This window comes from Poromitra crassiceps (assembly GCF_964638095.1).
Source record: "Poromitra crassiceps genome assembly, chromosome: 2".
In the NCBI taxonomy this organism is placed as follows: Eukaryota; Metazoa; Chordata; class Actinopteri; order Beryciformes; family Melamphaidae; genus Poromitra; species Poromitra crassiceps.
In genome coordinates this window covers 15,882,188-15,902,480 of record NC_139624.1, presented here as the reverse complement: position 1 = coordinate 15,902,480, position 20,293 = coordinate 15,882,188, and the positions used below count along the sequence as shown (strand labels likewise).

Sequence of the window (20,293 nt, the reverse complement as noted above, 5' to 3'; positions counted from 1 at the left end):
TTTTGGTCCAGATGGCAGAAGGAATACCTGTTAAACCTGCAACAGAGACAAAAATGGCATAAGACACAAAGAAATGCAGAGATCAATGATGTAGTGATTATTCAAGATAACACTGCACCACGAAATGAATGGAAGTTGGCTAAGGTCACTGAAGTGTATCCCAGTGAAGATGGATGTGTGAGAAAGCTAAAATTGCTGATCAGTGATTCAGCACTAGATGACAAAGGAAAGCGTCTCATCAAGCCAACATACCTAGAAAGACCTATCCATAAGACGGTCACCCTACTTGAAGCTGAGTAATGCAACTCTAGTGTTTATGTACCTTTCTTTAACCTAGAAAAAAAAAGAAAAAAAAAAAAAAAGATTCTTATCTGAATTCTACAATTAGTTGATCATAAAGTTCATTTGGAAAATCACCAGTGATTTGGTGGGAGTGTAGCTGCCGCCAGAGGCAAGCTGCCATCAAAGTCAATCATACAGTTTTACGATAAGTAAATAAATAAATAAATAATTTATTTCATATAAAGTTGGGTTAAAAACAAGAATAATTTACGTTTCAATTAAAGTATCATTTTGTCAATTAAAATCAATACAAATGACCTGTCTAATAATTCCAGGGCGGAACCTATGTTCCAGGGATGTAGTGGGGTCAGGTAATTGTTAATTGTTACACGTCATTGCAAATTACCACGAGGAGCAGATGTTCAGAGACTACAGCAGAGGGAGGATGGTTTTGAGCCACGTTGCTGCTTAGAGCTGTATTTTTGTTAAGTTTGGAATAAGTGAAGACTTAAGCTGAAGAATCCTGTTTTTTCTACTCCCCTTGAGTTACTGGGGCCAATGAGGTATGGAAATATTGTAATATTGTGTTGTGATATATTTGTTGCCTATATTAGCCTGTTCTCTGTGAGAATGCTGTACATTTATTTTTGACTGATTGTATTGTATTTTACTTTAGTTCTCACGGCATGTTTGGAGGAGAGGAGGAGAATTAAATGCCTGTTAAAACCCAAGAACGCCTTGTGTCCGTGAATTCAACTGGAGGGGAGTCACAACTTGCAAAACCCCATTTAATGGACAGCTTGCTTCTTAGGTTACCTGAGAAACTCCATTTACTGGACAGCTTGCACAGTTTTCCAGAAAAAGCCAAATTAATGGATCAACGTGGGGTCTCCGAGCCCTGGGTGGGAGACCCAGGTCCCAGACCCCCCAAACGGACCCCAACCCCCCGACCCTAACCCAGACGTGAAACCTAACTCAGACCCTAACCCTTAAGGACCCAAGGGTCGGACGCCTAACGCTAACCAGACCCTAACCCTAAGGACCCAGGGGTCCCGACGCCTAACCAGACCCTCCCTACGCCTGCAGAGGTGGTCGGGAGAAGAGCCAATGGAGAATCTTATCCATTAAATGGGGTTTTGCAACTAATCTGTACAACCCCTGAATCCTATCCATTCAATGGGGTTTTGCAAGTAATCTCTACAACCCCCAGGCAACTAGGTTGTAGAGATTGTACAACTCCACCCCATAGAATGGGGGCATTTTGATGCACTTCCTTTCCATGTGATTCGAAGTAGATGAGAATCCTTACTACTGTACTGTCCAGTCAACCTAGTGACATCATGTAGCATGATCCTTACTACTGTACTGTCCAGTCAACCTAGTGACATCATGTAGCATGATCCTTACTACTGTACTGTCCAGTCAACCTAGTGACATCATGTAGCATGATCCTTACTACTGTACTGTCCAGTCAACCTAGTGACATCATGTAGCATGATCCTTACTACTGTACTGTCCAGTCAACCTAGTGACATCATGTAGCATGATCCTTACTACTGTACTGTCCAGTCAACCTAGTGACATCATGTAGCATGATCCTTACTATTGTACTGTCCAGTCAACCTAGTGACACCATGTAGCATGATCCTTACTACTGTACTGTCCAGTCAACCTAGTGACATCATGTAGCATGATCCTTACTACTGTACTGTCCAGTCAACCTAGTGACATCATGTAGCATGATCCTTACTACTGTACTGTCCAGTCAACCTAGTGACATCATGTAGCATGATCCTTACTACTGTACTGTCCAGTCAACCTAGTGACATCATGTAGCATGATCCTTACTACTGTACTGTCCAGTCAACCTAGTGACACCATGTAGCATGATCCTTACTACTGTACTGTCCAGTCAACCTAGTGACATCATGTAGCATGATCCTTACTACTGTACTGTCCAGTCAACCTAGTGACATCATGTAGCATGATCCTTACTACTGTACTGTCCAGTCAACCTAGTGACATCATGTAGCATGATCCTTACTACTGTACTGTCCAGTCAACCTAGTGACATCATGTAGCATGATCCTTACTACTGTACTGTCCAGTCAACCTAGTGACATCATGTAGCATGATCCTTACTATTGTACTGTCCAGTCAACCTAGTGACATCATGTAGCATGATCCTTACTACTGTACTGTCCAGTCAACCTAGTGACATCATGTAGCATGATCCTTACTATTGTACTGTCCAGTCAACCTAGTGACATCATGTAGCATGATCCTTACTACTGTACTGTCCAATCAACCTAGTGACATCATGTAGCATGATCCTTACTACTGTACTGTCCAGTCAACCTAGTGACATCACGTAGCATGATCCTTACTACTGTACTGTCCAGTCAACCTAGTGACATCACGTAGCATGATCCTTACTACTGTACTGTCCAGTCAACCTAGTGACATCACGTAGCATGATCCTTACTACTGTACTGTCCAGTCAACCTAGTGACATCATGTAGCATTATCCTTACTTACTGTACTGTCCAGTCAACCTAGTGACATCATGTAGCATGATCCTTACTACTGTACTGTCCAGTCAACCTAGTGACATCATGTAGCATGATCCTTACTACTGTACTGTCCAGTCAACCTAGTGACATCATGTAGCATGATCCTTACTACTGTACTGTCCAGTCAACCTAGTGACATCATGTAGCATGATCCTTACTACTGTACTGTCCAGTCAACCTAGTGACATCACGTAGCATGATCCTTACTACTGTACTGTCCAGTCAACCTAGTGACATCATGTAGCATGATCCTTACTACTGTACTGTACAGTCAACCTAGTGACATCATGTAGCATGATCCTTACTACTGTACTGTACAGTCAACCTAGTGACATCATGTAGCATGATCCTTACTACTGTACTGTCCAGTCAACCTAGTGACATCATGTAGCATGATCCTTACTACTGTACTGTCCAGTCAACCTAGTGACATCACGTAGCATGATCCTTACTACTGTACTGTCCAGTCAACCTAGTGACATCACGTAGCATGATCCTTACTACTGTACTGTCCAGTCAACCTAGTGACATCACGTAGCATGATCCTTACTACTGTACTGTCCAGTCAACCTAGTGACATCACGTAGCATGATCCTTACTACTGTACTGTCCAGTCAACCTAGTGACATCATGTAGCATGATCCTTACTACTGTACTGTCCAGTCAACCTAGTGACATCATGTAGCATGATCCTTACTACTGTACTGTCCAGTCAACCTAGTGACATCATGTAGCATGATCCTTACTACTGTACTGTCCAGTCAACCTAGTGACATCATGTAGCATGATCCTTACTACTGTACTGTCCAGTCAACCTAGTGACATCATGTAGCATGATCCTTACTACTGTACTGTCCAGTCAACCTAGTGACATCATGTAGCATGATCCTTACTACTGTACTGTCCAGTCAACCTAGTGACATCATGTAGCATGATCCTTACTACTGTACTGTCCAGTCAACCTAGTGACATCATGTAGCATGATCCTTACTACTGTACTGTCCAGTCAACCTAGTGACATCATGTAGCATGATCCTTACTACTGTACTGTCCAGTCAACCTAGTGACATCATGTAGCATGATCCTTACTACTGTACTGTCCAGTCAACCTAGTGACATCACGTAGCATGATCCTTACTACTGTACTGTCCAGTCAACCTAGTGACATCACGTAGCATGATCCTTACTACTGTACTGTCCAGTCAACCTAGTGACATCATGTAGCATGATCCTTACTACTGTACTGTCCAGTCAACCTAGTGACATCATGTAGCATGTCATCATGTAGCATGATCCTTACTACTGTACTGTCCAGTCAACCTAGTGACATCATGTAGCATGATCCTTACTACTGTACTGTCCAGTCAACCTAGTGACATCACGTAGCATGATCCTTACTACTGTACTGTCCAGTCAACCTAGTGACATCACGTAGCATGATCCTTACTACTGTACTGTCCAGTCAACCTAGTGACATCACGTAGCATGATCCTTACTACTGTACTGTCCAGTCAACCTAGTGACATCATGTAGCATGATCCTTACTACTGTACTGTCCAGTCAACCTAGTGACATCATGTAGCATGATCCTTACTACTGTACTGTCCAGTCAACCTAGTGACATCATGTAGCATGATCCTTACTACTGTACTGTCCAGTCAACCTAGTGACATCATGTAGCATGATCCTTACTACTGTACTGTCCAGTCAACCTAGTGACATCATGTAGCATGATCCTTACTACTGTACTGTCCAGTCAACCTAGTGACATCACGTAGCATGATCCTTACTACTGTACTGTCCAGTCAACCTAGTGACATCATGTAGCATGATCCTTACTACTGTACTGTACAGTCAACCTAGTGACATCATGTAGCATGGCAGACAGAGAGACGGGTACCTTGAGCAGGTCATGTGGTCTGAAGGCTGTTTGATCTCTGGCAGACTTCAGCAGAGCCGTGAGCTCCGGAGACATCTCATCTAACCTGGGCTTAGGCTGCACACACACACACACACACACACACACACACACACACACACACACACACACACACACACACACAGTTACACTGGGATACACATAAAACACTGATCTATTAAAATACACACTCACAAGTCTCACCCCTGGAGCTTCATATGTGAGCATCTTCCTCACATACACACACATACAGGGGAAAAAGCCAGGTTCCAGCCATGCGGGGGTGTGGTCAAAATGGGCGTGGTAAAACCGGGTGTGGTTAAAGTGGGTGTGGTCAAAAAGGGTGTCGTTAACTGTGCTGTAAAAACTCAGCTGCTGATCCAGTCTGTTAACCAAGTCAACCAGTCAATAGCCAAAACAGAAAGCAGTCTTTTGTTGCTAGAATCACTGTTTCTGTCCAGTCACTTTGGTCACACAGCGGACATATTGGACTTCCATCACAGTGACGGTGAAGATAGAGGAAACTCAGCTGCTGTTTGGATCTGATGGAGACCAGTTCAGAGGATCCAGATCAAATAGTGCAGCAACCATGTTAGCTAATGATAGCATTCTTCAGCTCTGTTAGCTTTACCTTCAAACCAACAGCCACCAAGAGAAGCGATGCAGGTTTAGCAGAAATTAATTTTGCAAACTGGAGGGAGAGGGGATTCCCCCATAGATTTTTTTTTTTTTTTTGTATATTTTGCTGTGACGAATCAGTATGTCCAGAAAAAGTTTAACCGTCAAAACGGACAGACATTTGACGGAGGCATCATCAGCGTTGCCCGGACAACATACAGCTTTCATTGAAAATGAATTGAAATGAACGGAGGGGGACAGACACAATGGGTCAGTGTGGCTATGGCCTAAACCATTTCCTGTGGGCGTGGCCAGCAGTGAGCAGCTTGTGGCTACCACGCTGAGGCTAGCGGCCGCAGAACAGGGGAGCTAATGTTCAAAACGGCACCTTTGACCTTTTGTGATTGTCTTTCTGCATTGTTTTTGGTCTTCTGACTACTGATGTGAGCGCTACGCTGCATACTTACACTAAAGCCCTTTTCCCACATGCGCTTTGTACCGCAAAATGACCGGTACGTGGTCTAATGCCTGCATGTGAGAAAGGCGCCGTGCCGGTATAAGCGCGACCCCGTCGTCGCGGAGATTTCACCACTTTCCAGCCTGTCAGAAGAGCGGTATGCGCTTTAGCGGATACTAGTGAGAAACGGGTGCAGTCATTTTCCGCGACACTCTCATGGGCGAGGTGTACACACGTTGCTTAATGTTCCAGCGGGCATAATCTAATCATTCGCGCACATTAAAGCAAACTGGCGAAATGATCTTGTGATAATAAGAGCAGTAGCCTATGTCAGCTTCATGTGTGGGTGTGCTGTGCTGATTTTCCCCTCTCCTCTCTGCTCGCTCTCTGGCCACAGTCCGTCCTCCTCCTTCAGTCACAGCCCGACAGGGCAAATGCATGAAGCGAAAGTGGAAGTATTTTGCTTACGTTGCCGACAGCGAAGGCAAGCCCGGACACATCAAATGAAGCCAGTCTGTAAAAAGTGCTTCAACGCGACGCAGGTGAACGGATAAACAAGCAAACTTATTTCACCATTCAGAGTTTTGCCGACACGTCACTCCCCCACTCGCTCTGCAGTGCCGCCCCCCCCCCCCCCCCCCCCACATACAGGCAATTTCGCTGCTAGATTCCGACATGCGAGAGGAGAGGTGCGAAGGGAAATGTCCGATATTGACTTACAGGTAATTTTCCGGTACGCATGTGGGAAAACGGCTTAAGTCACATTCCTCGTATGTAATCTGATTACCTACTGTGGCACTACAAGTGAATCTGAATGTGAAAACCACAGCGAACATCAGTGTTGCTTTTCTACGCCGACGCCACATGAGGAAGGCAACAGCTCTGACAACGGACGCAGATTTCGTGTTCCGCAAGAAGCTTCTGTGCCGGCCAGTTTAGCTAGCGCTGCTAGCTTATCCCACAAAGGTCAAATGGCTCATCAAGCTAAGTGACAGGAGCTGCAGCCAGCTGAGGGAGAGGAGGGTGGGACTAACAACACGCTTCTTGTCTCAAGTAGAAAAGCTGCATATTGAAGAGATTCTGACTCTGGCTCATGGGTTAGTAGGGGAGTGAGCTAGCGGACTTGCATGCTGGTCAACTAGTGGGTCACTATCCCAGAAGCCTAGTTTGCTAGTCGAGTAGTAAGCCAGTCACATTAACATGTCCTTCCCATTGTTTAAGCAAATCATCTGAATAAAATGAAAACAATCCCTCAGCATTGTTCAGCCACAGATCTCGACATCAATAACAAATCAAAAGAAGAGTCAAACGGAAGTGAGTAGCAGTAAAACAGAAATAAGCCCCACCCCTATAGTGACTAACAGTATAGAGCAGTGATACTCAACTGGCGGCCCGCGGGCCCCCTGTGTGGCCCGCGATGGAATTGCAAAAAAAAATAAAAAATATTATTATTATGTTTTTTTTTACAGTGCACCTGAACGCAACATGCAAGATACCCACTGAATAAGTTTTCAAATGTTAATGTAATTCTGGCCAATACTCACACTTCTGTTATAGCATTTCAGTCTGGAATATGGAATATCTTTCAATAATCTATGATTTAGCTGCTAAATTGTCAAATACCGCCGTCTGCTCGCTACCCAGGCACTTATGTATGTACTTAACCTAAGTAACTAGGCTATCCGGTGTGCACAACATTGTCAGACTAAACTCCGTCTGACACCTACAATCCACTACAGAAAAATGTATATTGATTGTTTATTAACTGGCCCCTGGCCTTCTATCATTTCACGAAAGTGGCCCCCGGGCAAAGCAAGTTGAGTATCCCTGGTATAGAGTGCCAAAGTCTCTCCATCGCAAGATTGCCCATGGGCCCTAAAGGCCAGAACACATCAATGCAACTTCAAAAAACGAGCAGCAACGAAGGCCTCACGTCTCCCGTGTCACCTCACGTCTCCCGTGTCGCCTCACGTCTCCCGTGTCGGAGCCAAAAAGTTGCACTTGAACACACCGCAAAGACTACAGCCGACGGTCAACTAGCATGCCTGCATGAGACCTACTGTAGGACTGTGGATGTACAAACCAGATACATGAAACAAAGCAGCGTTTGCCTATGATTTTGCTCACCACTTAAACGGTTTCGTAATATAGCTACTTCTAATTAAGACTATGTTGCAAATGGACCTGGTGTTGTGAACCGTTGTCTGGTATTTTGGTTGTGGCAGAAGAAAGGAAGATGCGATGGTGAACAATAAGGAGAAACGGCACTAAATGGTTGATATCATGCAGAGACAGGCTCAAGGGGCTTTCCTGAACGCACGTCATTGTGAAAATATCCGTGTTTTGGAATGCTCAGATGAGATGAACAGACAGACAGACAGACCGAATGATCAGATGAGATGAAGTTGGAAAATGAGCAGAGCGTTTCGTGTAGGGATGGGTAATCTCCATAATTTGGTGCAAAAAAATAAAGACATGACATTAAACCTAGTATGTGGTAGAAATATGCAAAAAAAGTAGTATGGTACTATGCACTCAATATGGATGTAGCGTTAGCTGCAAGCTAACGTAACATTACAGGTAAATTGAACACCGTCGCTGTTCGTTGTTCTGTATTCAGAGTTGGCAAAGTGAAGTCTACATAATATTCTGTGACTGTCAGAAAATATGTCATTCAGCAAAGTACCGTGATGTTTGTGCAACGCGAGGCGGAGATTTCTCTGTGAATCATCACAGGGCAGTCGCTCGCTTTATCAGACTCTGTTGTTGTGTGTGATTCAACAATGCAATGCCTCCTACTGTATCATAAAACGAGTTTTCTTCCAAATAAACTACTGATCTTTTAAATCTTTTAAACCTGCCGCAAGCGTAGCGACACGACAGGAGTGTAAACACGCAATATCAAACGCCTGGTGCCGCTTCGTCACCATTAGGGATGGTAAAAAAAAAAACATTTAAATAAAAAATAAAATACAGATAGCAGCACCGAACGTCCAGGACGTTAAAGGATGGGTTTTCCGTGGGGAATATGAATATATATTAAATCTCACGCCCCTAAGGTTTTCGAATCCGTTGAAATTTTTGAAATTGGTGGTTTACTCACAGAGATATCAACCGAAATCCACTCTGTGTGTGTGTGTGGGGGGGTGGGGGGGAGGTGCGGGTGCGGGGACTCGAAATACTACATTTCCCACAATGCACTGGGCTCGCGTGGCCTTCGTTTTCATGCCCACCCCTCAGGCATTTGGCTGATATCAAACTCCAGTAGGTGGCGGTAATGCACATATATGTTTGCCAACCGCCATAAAACTCAAAGAAGAAGAAGAAGAAGGCTTCGACAATAAAAGATACAAAGAAGAAGAAATAAATCGAAAATAAAATTGCCTCCAAATTGCACCAAATGTAAACGGTAGTATATATGTCGGGAGATGTCTTCATAAAAAAAAAATCATGCATTTTAAGGCATTTCCGTAGGAGTTACGCGCATCTGATGTTGTAACTATTTTCTGTAAAAATGTGTAAAAACAGGTACATTGCTCAGCGTTGATTTCGTTACTTCAACCCACCTACTACTAGATGTAAAATTTGACGATCTTTCCAATGCCGCCAGTCCCGTGTCTATTAGTGCTTCCGTTCCCGAGATATGGTCTCTTTGCAAGGAACTATGGGAAGCTAATATTAGCTACAGCAGGCTAGGCGGTTGAAAAAGATGGCTGCCTTTTTGTTTTTGTCAAGGCCTCTGAAGGGGCGTGGAGGACCTCTAGAGGCGGGACCATGGCCAACAACAGTTGTAGTTCATAGGTGCACGACTTCCGCAAGGCGGGGGGTGTCGCTCTGACGCGTTTTGCGTCAGAGCGACATGGAAATAATGTGATAGATGCTTGATAGGCATGGCAGTGAATATCCAATTTCAAAAATTTCAACGGATTCGAAAACCTTAGGGGCGTGAGATTTAATATATATTCATATTCCCCACGGAAAACCCATCCTTTAATAATACTCCTGGTACCGACCAATCAGGAACCGGTGCTCGATAGCCAATTAGCCATCCCTAGTTTCGTGTGCCCTCTCTTCTCCTGCACTGCTTTGCTACCAGCTGACCAGCCAATCAGAGTGATTTCTCTACTAGCTGACCAGCCAATCAGAGTGATTTCTCTACTAGCTGACCAGCCAATCAGAGTGATTTCTCTACTAGCTGACCAGCCAATCAGAGTGATTTCTCTACCAGCTGACCAGCCAATCAGTGATTTCACTCACCAATGACCCAATGCCGATTCAACATGTAGAATCATCCAAAAAAGCCGCCAACAAGGCCAACGAGAGCCACCGCTGCTGCAGGACACACTGCAAATACTAGGAGCACAGATCCTCACTGATGGCCCAGACATGGCCAATGCCCGGTTATCAGGTCTATGTGTCAGGGGTTTAAGGGAGTGAATTCCCCATTCATCTTTCCATTGACGTTTCATAAAATCCTTATATGAAAGTTCTACTTGGACGAACCAAGCGATTCAGCGATATTCAGAATCATGAGAGACCAGAGAACAGAATCATGAGAGATCAGAGAACATATTCAGAATCATGAGAGACCAGAGAACATATTCAGAATCATGAGAGACCAGAGAACAGAATCATGAGAGATCAGAGAACAGAATCATGAGAGATCAGAGAACATATTCAGAATCATGAGAGGCCAGAGAACAGAATCATGAGAGACCAGAGAACAGAATCATGAGAGATCAGAGAACATATTCAGAATCATGAGAGACCAGAGAACAGAATCATGAGAGATCAGAGAACAGAATCATGAGAGATCAGAGAACATATTCAGAATCATGAGAGACCAGAGAACAGAATCATGAGAGATCAGAGAACAGAATCATGAGAGATCAGAGAACATATTCAGAATCATGAGAGACCAGATAACATTTCACTCAGACCAAAAGAGTGAAATGTTCTCTGATCTCTTAGAACTCCTTTTGTAAGGATTTTATGAAACATCAATGGGGACTTTGACTCCTAGGCACCATGGCGAACCCGGAAGAGCACTTTGGCACTGCCCCTGCTCAAGCCCCACCCTTGGAATTATTAACCAGCAGCAAATCACAAACTGAAAACACCAAACTGTAACCAAGGAAGGTACATCAATAACAGTGTGAACACAAAAACCTACTTTCACTCCCACCGCCATTTTGATCCCCAGAGGAGCAGACTGGAAGAAATCAAAATGGGTCCTCTGTGGAAGTGAAAGAAAAAGCTGAGGGGAGAGTGAGGTTTAAACCAAACACTGCAGCTGCTCACTGCCCCCTGCTGGCCTGGAGATGAACTTTCAACTAGGATCACCAAGATGACTTTAAAGGGACAGCTCACCCTAAAATTCAAAATAGTTAGTTGCCTAGATAGTTAGATAGTTGCCTGAGTTTTTGGAGATATCGGCCGCAGAGATGTCTGCCTTCTCTTGAATACAATGGAACTGGATGGCACTCGGCTTGTGGTGCTCGAAGCACCAAAAAATTGGAAAAACTCAATAGCATTGTCTCTTTCCAGAAATCATGACCCGGTTACTCAAGATAATGCACAGACTTTGTTGTGAGCAGTTCATGTAGGAACTATTTTCTTTTGCAGTCTCATGTAGGAACTAGCTAGCAGCTAGCGGGTGTAGTTCGGTCAAAAGAAATAGTTCCTCCATGAAACTGCTCATAACAAGGTAATGAGGGTTTGCTAGGATACAGTAATGAGAAGTTGCTATATTACAGTAATGAGGGTTTGCTAGGTTACAATAATGAGAGGTTCCTAGGATACAGTAATGAGAGGTTGCTAGGTTACAGTAATGAGAGGTTGCTATATTACAGTAATGAGAGGTTGCTAGGTTACAGTAATGAGAGGTTGCTAGGTTACAGTAATGAGAGGTTGCTAGGTTACAGTAATGAGAGGTTGCTAGGTTACAAATATGAGGGTTTGCTAAGTTACAGTAATGAGAGGTTGCTAGGTTGCAGTAATGAGAAGTTTCTAGGATACAGTAATGAGAGGTTGCTAGGTTGCAGTAATGAGAGGTTGCTAGGTTACAGTAATGAGAGGTTGCTAGTTTACAGTACTAAGAAGCTGCAGGTTGGAGCTGAAGTGTTTGGTTTGAAACAGAGGAAAGAAACCAGGTGAAGCCAGCTCAGAGACAGGAACCAGCTCAGGAAACACTTCCTGTTTCAGGGGCTGAAACAGTCGCCGTGCAGTGTGGCACGGAGCGGTGCTGCTGGGTTAGCGGTGCTGCTGGGTTAGCGGTGTGGCTGGGTTACCGCTGCTGATGTGTTGCTGCAAGATTTCCATGCTGACTATCAATCAACCAAATCAGCCTACCACTCCGGCCACGGAAGGTGGCGTCTTGGCGGTCAGGTGACCTGGTGGAGGGGCGGGGCTCAGGTACATCTCGTCCAATGGGGGTTTAGGAGGGAGGAGGGGTGAGCGTGGGGAGAGGGGGGAGAGGGGGGTGAAGGGGGTGACGGGGGTCAGAGGTGACATTGTGGAGGCTCCGCCCCCTGGGAGGTCCAGAGACCTGGCCCCGCCTCTTCCTGTCTCTTCCTCCAGCTGCCCGCTGATGACATCACCTCTGATGTCATATTGGTTGGTCACTGGAATAGGGATAAGCTTCAGCTCCGCCCCTTTCCTCCAGTAGGGGGTGCTGTTGGCAGTGGACGCAGTGGTCGTGGTGAAGGCAGTGTTGGTACTGGACAGTGTTGGGCAGTAAAGTAAAGTAAGGCATTACTGTAATTTTATTACTTTCCCAGTAACTAGTAATGTAAGGGTATTACAATTTCCAAAACAGTAATTATATTAGAGTTACTATTCCAAGTAACTTCAAGTTACTGCATGACTTTCGCCAGTCCTGGCACAGCGCTAAAACAAACATAGGTCTGGCTATGTGAGACTACTGTGTTGCCAGAACATGATTAGTTTATTGTTCTAGGTAGGCAAATAAATAAAACTTATGCCGTTTCACTGATTGTTGAGTCCTGTAAGTTTAATTATTGTTCCAATAAAGTGGATTCAGTTGTAAAAGGAGCTGGCTAAACAGGTTGTACGTCACTTTACGGAAGGGGGGGTAGCAAAAGTAATAGTAAAGTAATGAGTAATGTAACTGATTAATCTCGATACCAAGTAATAAGTAAAGTAATTGTATTACTTTTTAAAGTAGTAATAAGTAACTAATTACATTTCTTGAGTAACTTGCCCAACACTGGTACTGGAGGTGGTGTTAGTAGCTGGGGGCGAGGTGGGCGTGGCCGGGGGGGAGGTGGGCGTCTTCACCTCACGGATGGTAATCAAAGGTCCTGCTGTGATGACATCATCACCTCTGACATCATCTCCCAGGGACAAGGGGACGACGACCTTGACCCTTCTGCCCTTCTCGATGCTTGTCGTCGTCGTCGTGGTAACGTCAGAGTCCCTGTTCCTGGTCGTCATGGTGACGACCCTGCCGGAGGCTGTGTCGTACGTCCGGCCTAGCGTGTAGCTCTTCTCTCTGATTGGCTGGCGGTGGCCAGGGCTGCCGCCGTGCGATTGGCCGAGCTGTGGACGGGTTGGCTGAGGAGGGGCTCTGTTCGCTAAGACCTCGCCCTCCTGGAGCGCACAGATAACGCACATCAAACACACCCAGAGAGGACAAACAGCAGATAGAACACAACACAATGGAGTACCACAGGGATGACGGATTTTTGTAGGCTGACCCAGAAGTCAGTGCACTTCGGGTTCCCTCGTCTCAAAGTCAATGGGGTTTTTGTATGGGGATTTTGGTTAAATGCCTGAAATAAGGTCTGTGGTTAAGAAACGTTGATGAAACAGCAAACTTTGTGTTCAGAAAGATAATCTTCACAAAACGAGGACCACTATTACTACTTTTATGACTTTAAGTGTGTTTCAGTGTTTTCTGATAAAAAAAATCACAAAAAAAGTCATAAAAGTGGTTCTCATTTGTGAAGATTATCTTGCTGAACTTTAGTTCGCCATTTCATAAACTTTTGTTAACCACAGCGACTAAAAATAGCAACCATATTTTTATTTCGGCAACCAAAAGCTCCTGCCAGGTTGCCACCCCGGCAGGCAACCACTTTTCAAAGTTAAGGTCGAGCCTTCACAACCACATGTAACAACCACATGTAACAACCACATGTAACAACCACATGTACCACATGTACCACCATGTTGTTACATTGTAACAACCACATACCTCAACAAATCTGATGAGGAAAAGAGTGAGCATTCTCAAGTTATGGGCTTTTTTGTCACCTTTCCCCTATTCGGACTGGCCTAAACTGTCTCTTTTTCCAGGATTGGGGTAGTTCTAAAGAACAACAACAACAACAACAACAACAACAACAAAACCCCCCAAAATAAAATTGTACAACAATCAATTTCATTAATGGGAGACCCTAAAGATAAGAAAAATCATTATTGTGTTTTGTTCTACCTCGGGTAGGGGTATCTCAAAATCTGAGGGCCCTTTCTGCTAGACTATAGTGTCAGTGCACTGGATTCTCTTACAATGTGCTGGCTCAGTAAAATAGACTGGGGGGGGGGGGGGGGATTTGGTTATGAACTTCTGAGAAAACATTTTATATGTATAGTGGATAAAGTTGTGTTACTTTAAGTTTTGCAATGGGATAATAAAGGGATTTTGAAAACCAAACGTCTCTCCTCTCCTCTCTCCTCTCCTCTCCCCTGCCTCCTCTCCTTCTCTCCTCATCTCTCCTCTCCTCTCCCCTCCCTCCTCTCCTTCTTTCCTCAACTCTCCTCTCCCCTCCCTCCTCTCCTTCTTTCCTCATCTCTCCTCTCCTCTCCCCTCCCTCCTCTCCTCTCCCTCCTCTCCTCTCCTCATTTCTCCTCTCCTCTCCCCTCCCTCCTCTCCTTCTTTCCTCAACTCTCCTCTCCCCTCCCTCCTCTCCTTCTTTCCTCATCTCTCCTCTCCTCTCCTCTCCTCTCCCCTCCCTCCTCTCCTCTCCCCTCCCTCCTCTCCTCTCCTCATTTCTCCTCTCCTCTCCCCTCCCTCCTCTCCTTCTTTCCTCATCTCTCCTCTCCTCTCCTCTCCCCTCCCTCCTCTCCTTCTCTCCTCATCTCTCCTCTCCTCTCCCCTCCCTCCTCTCCTTCTTTCCTCAACTCTCCTCTCCCCTCCCTCCTCTCCTTCTTTCCTCATCTCTCCTCTCCTCTCCTCTCCCTCCTCTCCTCTCCCCTCCCTCCTCTCCTCTCCTCATTTCTCCTCTCCTCTCCCCTCCCTCCTCTCCTTCTCTCCTCATCTCTCCTCTCCTCTCCCCTCCCTCCTCTCCTTCTTTCCTCAACTCTCCTCTCCCCTCCCTCCTCTCCTTCTTTCCTCATCTCTCCTCTCCTCTCCTCTCCCCTCCCTCCTCTCCTCTCCTCATTTCTCCTCTCCTCTCCCCTCCCTCCTCTCCTTCTTTCCTCATCTCTCCTCTCCTCTCCTCTCCCCTCCCTCCTCTCCTTCTCTCCTCGTTTCTCCTCTCCTCTCCCCTCCCTCCCCTCCCTTCTCTCCTCGTTTCTCCTCTCCTCTCCCCTCCCTCCTCTCCTTCTTTCCTCATCTCTCCTCTCCTCTCCTCTCCCCTCCCTCCTCTCCTTCTCTCCTCGTTTCTCCTCTCCTCTCCCCTCCCTTCTCTCCTCGTTTCTCCTCTCCTCTCCCCTCCCTCCTCTCCTTCTCTCCTCATCTCTCCTCTCCTCTCCCCTCCCTCCTCTCCTTCTTTCCTCATTTCTCCTCTCCTCTCCTTCTCTCCTCTCCTCTCCTCTCCTCTCCTCTCCTCTCCTCTCCTTCTCTCCTCGTCTCTCCTCTCCTCTCTTCTCCTCTCCTTCTCTCCTCGTCTCTCCTCTCCTCCTCTCACCTCGTCAAGCTCCAGTGGTTCAATCATGGGGGAATCGTCAATCCTGCGGAGCGGCGAGGAGGCCAGCCGTTTCTCCCACTCCACTTCTCCTCGTCCTCCCTCCCCCCCTCCCACCCCCTCCAGGAAGGAGCGTCTCAGAGCGCTGATGGTGCTCTGAGGCTTCATCTGCTCCTCCGGACTCTCCAGCGCCTCCTGAGGAGCACAGAGGACATGGCAGACATTTACTCTGAGTCTTCTCTGATTTCTCATGATGACGAATTATTATAAGCACAGTGTTTCCCACAGGATTTAGAGTATTTGTGGTGGGGGACCGCAGACCCCCTCGGGGGGTGCGAGGGCATGCCCCCCCGCGAGATTTTTTTTAAACATTTGAAAGTAAAATGCATGAATTTGGTGTACTTTGAGAAAGCTTAAAGTCCCTGGAAACCAGAAATATTTCTTTATTATTTAGCATTTTGAGTTAATCACATCACAGGACCCTATGTTAATAAGCCACCAGCCAAATTTGAACGATGATGAACGTCGCAAAGTATATAAATTTAGGTTTGACAGCCATGGCAAAACTCATGAGATTTCATTATTTTTTAGAGTGTACTTTCTCCCGCGGAATGTGTGGGCGTGTCCCATCTACAGCAGGGAAATTTCTGTCTCTCGGAGAGCGCGAGAGAGAGGGGGGAGGGAAACGGAGAACCGTGTGTGTGTGTGTGTGTGTGTGTGTGTGTGTGTGTGTGAGTGTGTGTGTTCGCGCGTTGCTCCGCGGCTCTGTCTCTCTCTCTCTCAGAGAGAGAGAGAGAGAGAGAGAGAGAGAGAGGTGTCGGGTTTCAGGCCATTCTCTGAGTGTGTGTGTTCGCGCGTTGCTCCGCGGCTCTGTCTCTCTCTCTCTCTCTAGAGAGAGAGAGAGAGAGAGAGAGAGAGAGAGAGAGAGAATGGCCTGAAACCCGACACCTTGCTAATCTCACAAGCATAGCGCTTGGCAGACTGCATACAGAGGAGACGGACAGCGAGGGAGCGCTGTCACTGGGGGCAAAGAACGGACTTGCCATAGGTGGGTGCGGATTGCGCGCGTGTACAAAGGTTATATAGAGCTTATGACGTCATAAGCTCCTGCGTTTTAGCACCTCGCGCACTGCTGTCTTCAATGAGGAAGTACTTTTTAGAATCTTGTAGAAAAGTGGCGATTTTAAGGCTTTGGGTTGAAAGTAATGTATAATAATTTCGGAGGCACAAAATTACTAACATAAGACCCTAAATAACATAGTTAGAACGTTTTTGTGGATTTTGGTTTCCAGGGACTTTAAGAGCAAAATTAAAAGGCTAGATCTATGAAGAACATGTCATCATTACTGTGCTGTGGGTTTACAATGACAAACTAAATTTCTCCCTATAGGTCAGGGATACTCAACTTGCTTTGCCACTTTCGTGAAATGATAGAAGGCGAGGGGCCAGTTAATAAACAAACAATATACATTTTTCTGTAGCGGATTGTAGGTTTTTGGGGTGTCAGCCGGAGTTTAGGCTGACAATGTTGTGCACACCGGATAGTTAGTTAGGTTAAGTTAGTTAGGTTAAGTACATGCATAAGTGCCTGGGTAGCGAGCAGATGGCGGTATTTGACAATTTAGCAGCTAAATCATAGATTATTGAAAGATATTCCATATTCCAGACTGAAATGCTATAACAGAAGTATTGGCCAGAATGACATGAACATTTATTGGACACTTATTCAGCCGGGTATCTTGCATGTTGCGTTAAGGTGCACTGTAAAAAAATAAAAAATAAAAAATAAAATAATTGTCAACATCTTTTTGTGGCGGTCAAAATCCTTTTGTATGGGAAACACTGAAGCAGTAAACTCACCTGTGTCTTCAAATCTGACTCTTCATCCTGATCAGACTGTAGACAGACAGACAGACAGACAGGTAGGTAGGTAAAAAATAGAAAATATTCTCCTGTATGAAGCATAAAAAATCTTGATTTTCAGAAAATGCTTCAAAAAGTCATAAAAGTGGTCCTCAGTTTGTGAAGATGATCTTGCTGAACACATAGCTCTCAGTTTAAAAAATGCCATTGACTTCCAGAGGAGGGAGCCAGGCCAGCTAACTTCTGGGTTTTAGGACTCACTCTGTTGGTGCAGAATAGTGTGGTACAGCAACACGTGCTGTAGGACGGCTCAGCCACAGTCACCGAAGAAAACTCCTTCCAAGTTTGTCGATGATTCTTGTGGAATCAAATGTAACGTTGCTCAGGACATCCATTTACAATGTTTTGAAAAGCTCTCTCCATGTTGCAAAGTGATTCTCGATATCAATCTCTTTCTAGCCTGATATCAGACTGAATTGTCAACTCGTTCCACTCTTCTTTGTCTTCTAGTCTGAGACTGCCTAGCCATCCGGATCACCTGACCTCACATTCTGTTTCACTCTGCGGTACCGTCTGGACTTCGAGCTGTTCCACGGTCATTTCAGTGGGTTGGAGTACTTGCCTTGACAGACAACTCCTTCAGCCAATTAGCGTAGCCAAATGCAGTCCTTCAGCCAATCAGCATCGCCAAATCCAGTCCTTCAGCCAATCAGCATCGCCAAATCCAGTCCTTCAGCCAATCAGCATTGCCAAAAACCAGTCCTTCAGCCAATCTGCATCGGATCCAGTCAAATCCAAATCGGAAGAACAGCGAAAAATGTATTTTCCGCCGAGAAACGCAGCTGGTGCATACTCTTGTTCTTGTTTAATTGTTATTATGTTATGTTATCGAGTCTATTTCTGCAATAACTGCACTTATGGCTGTGTTTACTCACGTTAATGTTAGCGCTCGTTGCTTTGGGAGCCGCCATCACTGCTTTGCCAGTGGCATCCCTGATTGGCCGGTTACGATGTCAACTACGAGGCAGGTCCCTGTTTGGCCCGTAGACTTTGTAATGTGTGAAAAGGCCCCGGCCTGGAGGCCAGACGGATCCGCAGAACTGACATTGATAAGAACCGAAGGCTAATAGCTTGTTCCACTGCAACATCATGGCTGCAGCGCTGTTGTCAAAAAAGCAGAAATATTGTGTCTCTTGTCTTCAATGACTCTTTGTCTGCGCTACAGCAGAAGTGAAGGTGGAAACAGTATGGAGGGGATGTGGAGGGATATCCTGGGATGAGGATCAGCACCTCTAAATCTGAAGCCATGGTTCTCATCAGGAAACCAGTGGATTGTCTATCGTCTACTACAGCGTTTGCTTTACCACACCGTTGTGACGAAAAGAGAGCTGAGCCAGAAGGCAAAGCTCTCGATCTACCGGTCGATCTTCGTTCCTACCCTCACCTACTGTATAGTCATGAAGGATGGGTCATGACCGAAAGAACAAGATCGCGGATACAAGCAGCAGAAATGGGTTTTCTCAGGAGGGTGGCTGGCATCTCCCTTAGGGAGAAAGTGAGAAGCTCGGTCATCGGTAAGGGACTCGGAGTAGAGCCGCTGCTCCTTCCTGTGGAAAGGAGCCAGTTGAGGTGGTCCGGGCATCTGGTAAGGATGCCACCTCCGTAGGGAGGTGTTCCAGGCACGCCCAGCTGGGAGAAGACCACAGGGCAGACCGAGGGCTAGGTTTGTTTATTTTGTTTATGGATGGATGGACATTAGTTTGATCTTAATGGAAAGAGCGTGATTCAAACTGGTTAGCAGTTAACTCGAATTGCTCATTCAGTGGCGTTTTGAGCCTGGCGAACATAGTAGGTATGTAACAAACATAGCTAACAGCTAATTAACGCCAGAGCGGCTAATGCTATCTATTTAGTATATCAGTATTTATATCAGTTGTGACATGATGTATGACTATAGCGTTCCATTGAGTCACACGTCATCACCCCTTTTTAGCAACAGCTTCTTTTTTTTATTTTACTTTGAGCACAAAATGAGCCTATCAGCCTATCTCCCTGAGACTCAGACAGAAGCGCGCTCAGTTTTCGGACATTGCCACCATGCCGAAGGTGAGGTCATCTCATCACTCCTCCTCTGGAGGCCCACAGGCAAAGTTTTCTGGAGGAAGCTCACATTCCTGGAGGTCATTGACGTTCCTGGATTTCAGGTCATTGATGTTTCTGGAGGTCATTGATGTTCATTGACGTTCCTGGAGGTCATTGACATTCCTGGAGGTCATTGACGTTCCTGGAGGTCATTGACGTTCCTGGAGGTCATTGACGTTCCTGGAGGTCATTGACATTCCTGGAGGTCATTGACGTTCCTGGAGGTCATTGACGTTCCTGGAGGTCATTGACGTTCCTGGAGGTCATTGACGTTCCTGTAGGTCATTGACATTCCTGGAGGTCATTGACGTTCCTGGAGGTCATTGACGTTCCTGGAGGTCATTGACGTTCCTGGAGGTCATTGACATTCCTGGAGGTCATTGACGTTCCTGGAGGTCATTGACGTTCCTGGAGGTCATTGACGTTCCTGTAGGTCATTGACATTCCTGGAGGTCATTGACGTTCCTGGAGGCCATTGACGTTCCTGGAGGTGAATACTGGTATATCCAGTATTCCAGTGATACTGGTATGGAAATTGAGGACCTGAGTGCAGCGATACAGAACCACGCCA

The 20,293-nt window shown here is 45.7% G+C and overlaps 1 protein-coding gene across 1 annotated transcript in view; it reads right to left on the bottom strand.

The window, feature by feature from the left end:
* Positions 1-20,293, bottom strand: part of epb41l3a (erythrocyte membrane protein band 4.1-like 3a) — a gene marked incomplete at both ends in the record, with an annotated part of 83,219 nt that overhangs the window by 24,363 nt on the left and 38,563 nt on the right. Inside the window, 3 exons of the mRNA XM_083661138.1 lie at positions 4,756-4,851; positions 15,721-15,912; positions 17,578-17,613. Coding sequence (XP_083517264.1) covers positions 4,756-4,851; positions 15,721-15,912; positions 17,578-17,613 — 324 coding nt within the window. The remainder of the gene's footprint in view (positions 1-4,755; positions 4,852-15,720; positions 15,913-17,577; positions 17,614-20,293) is intronic.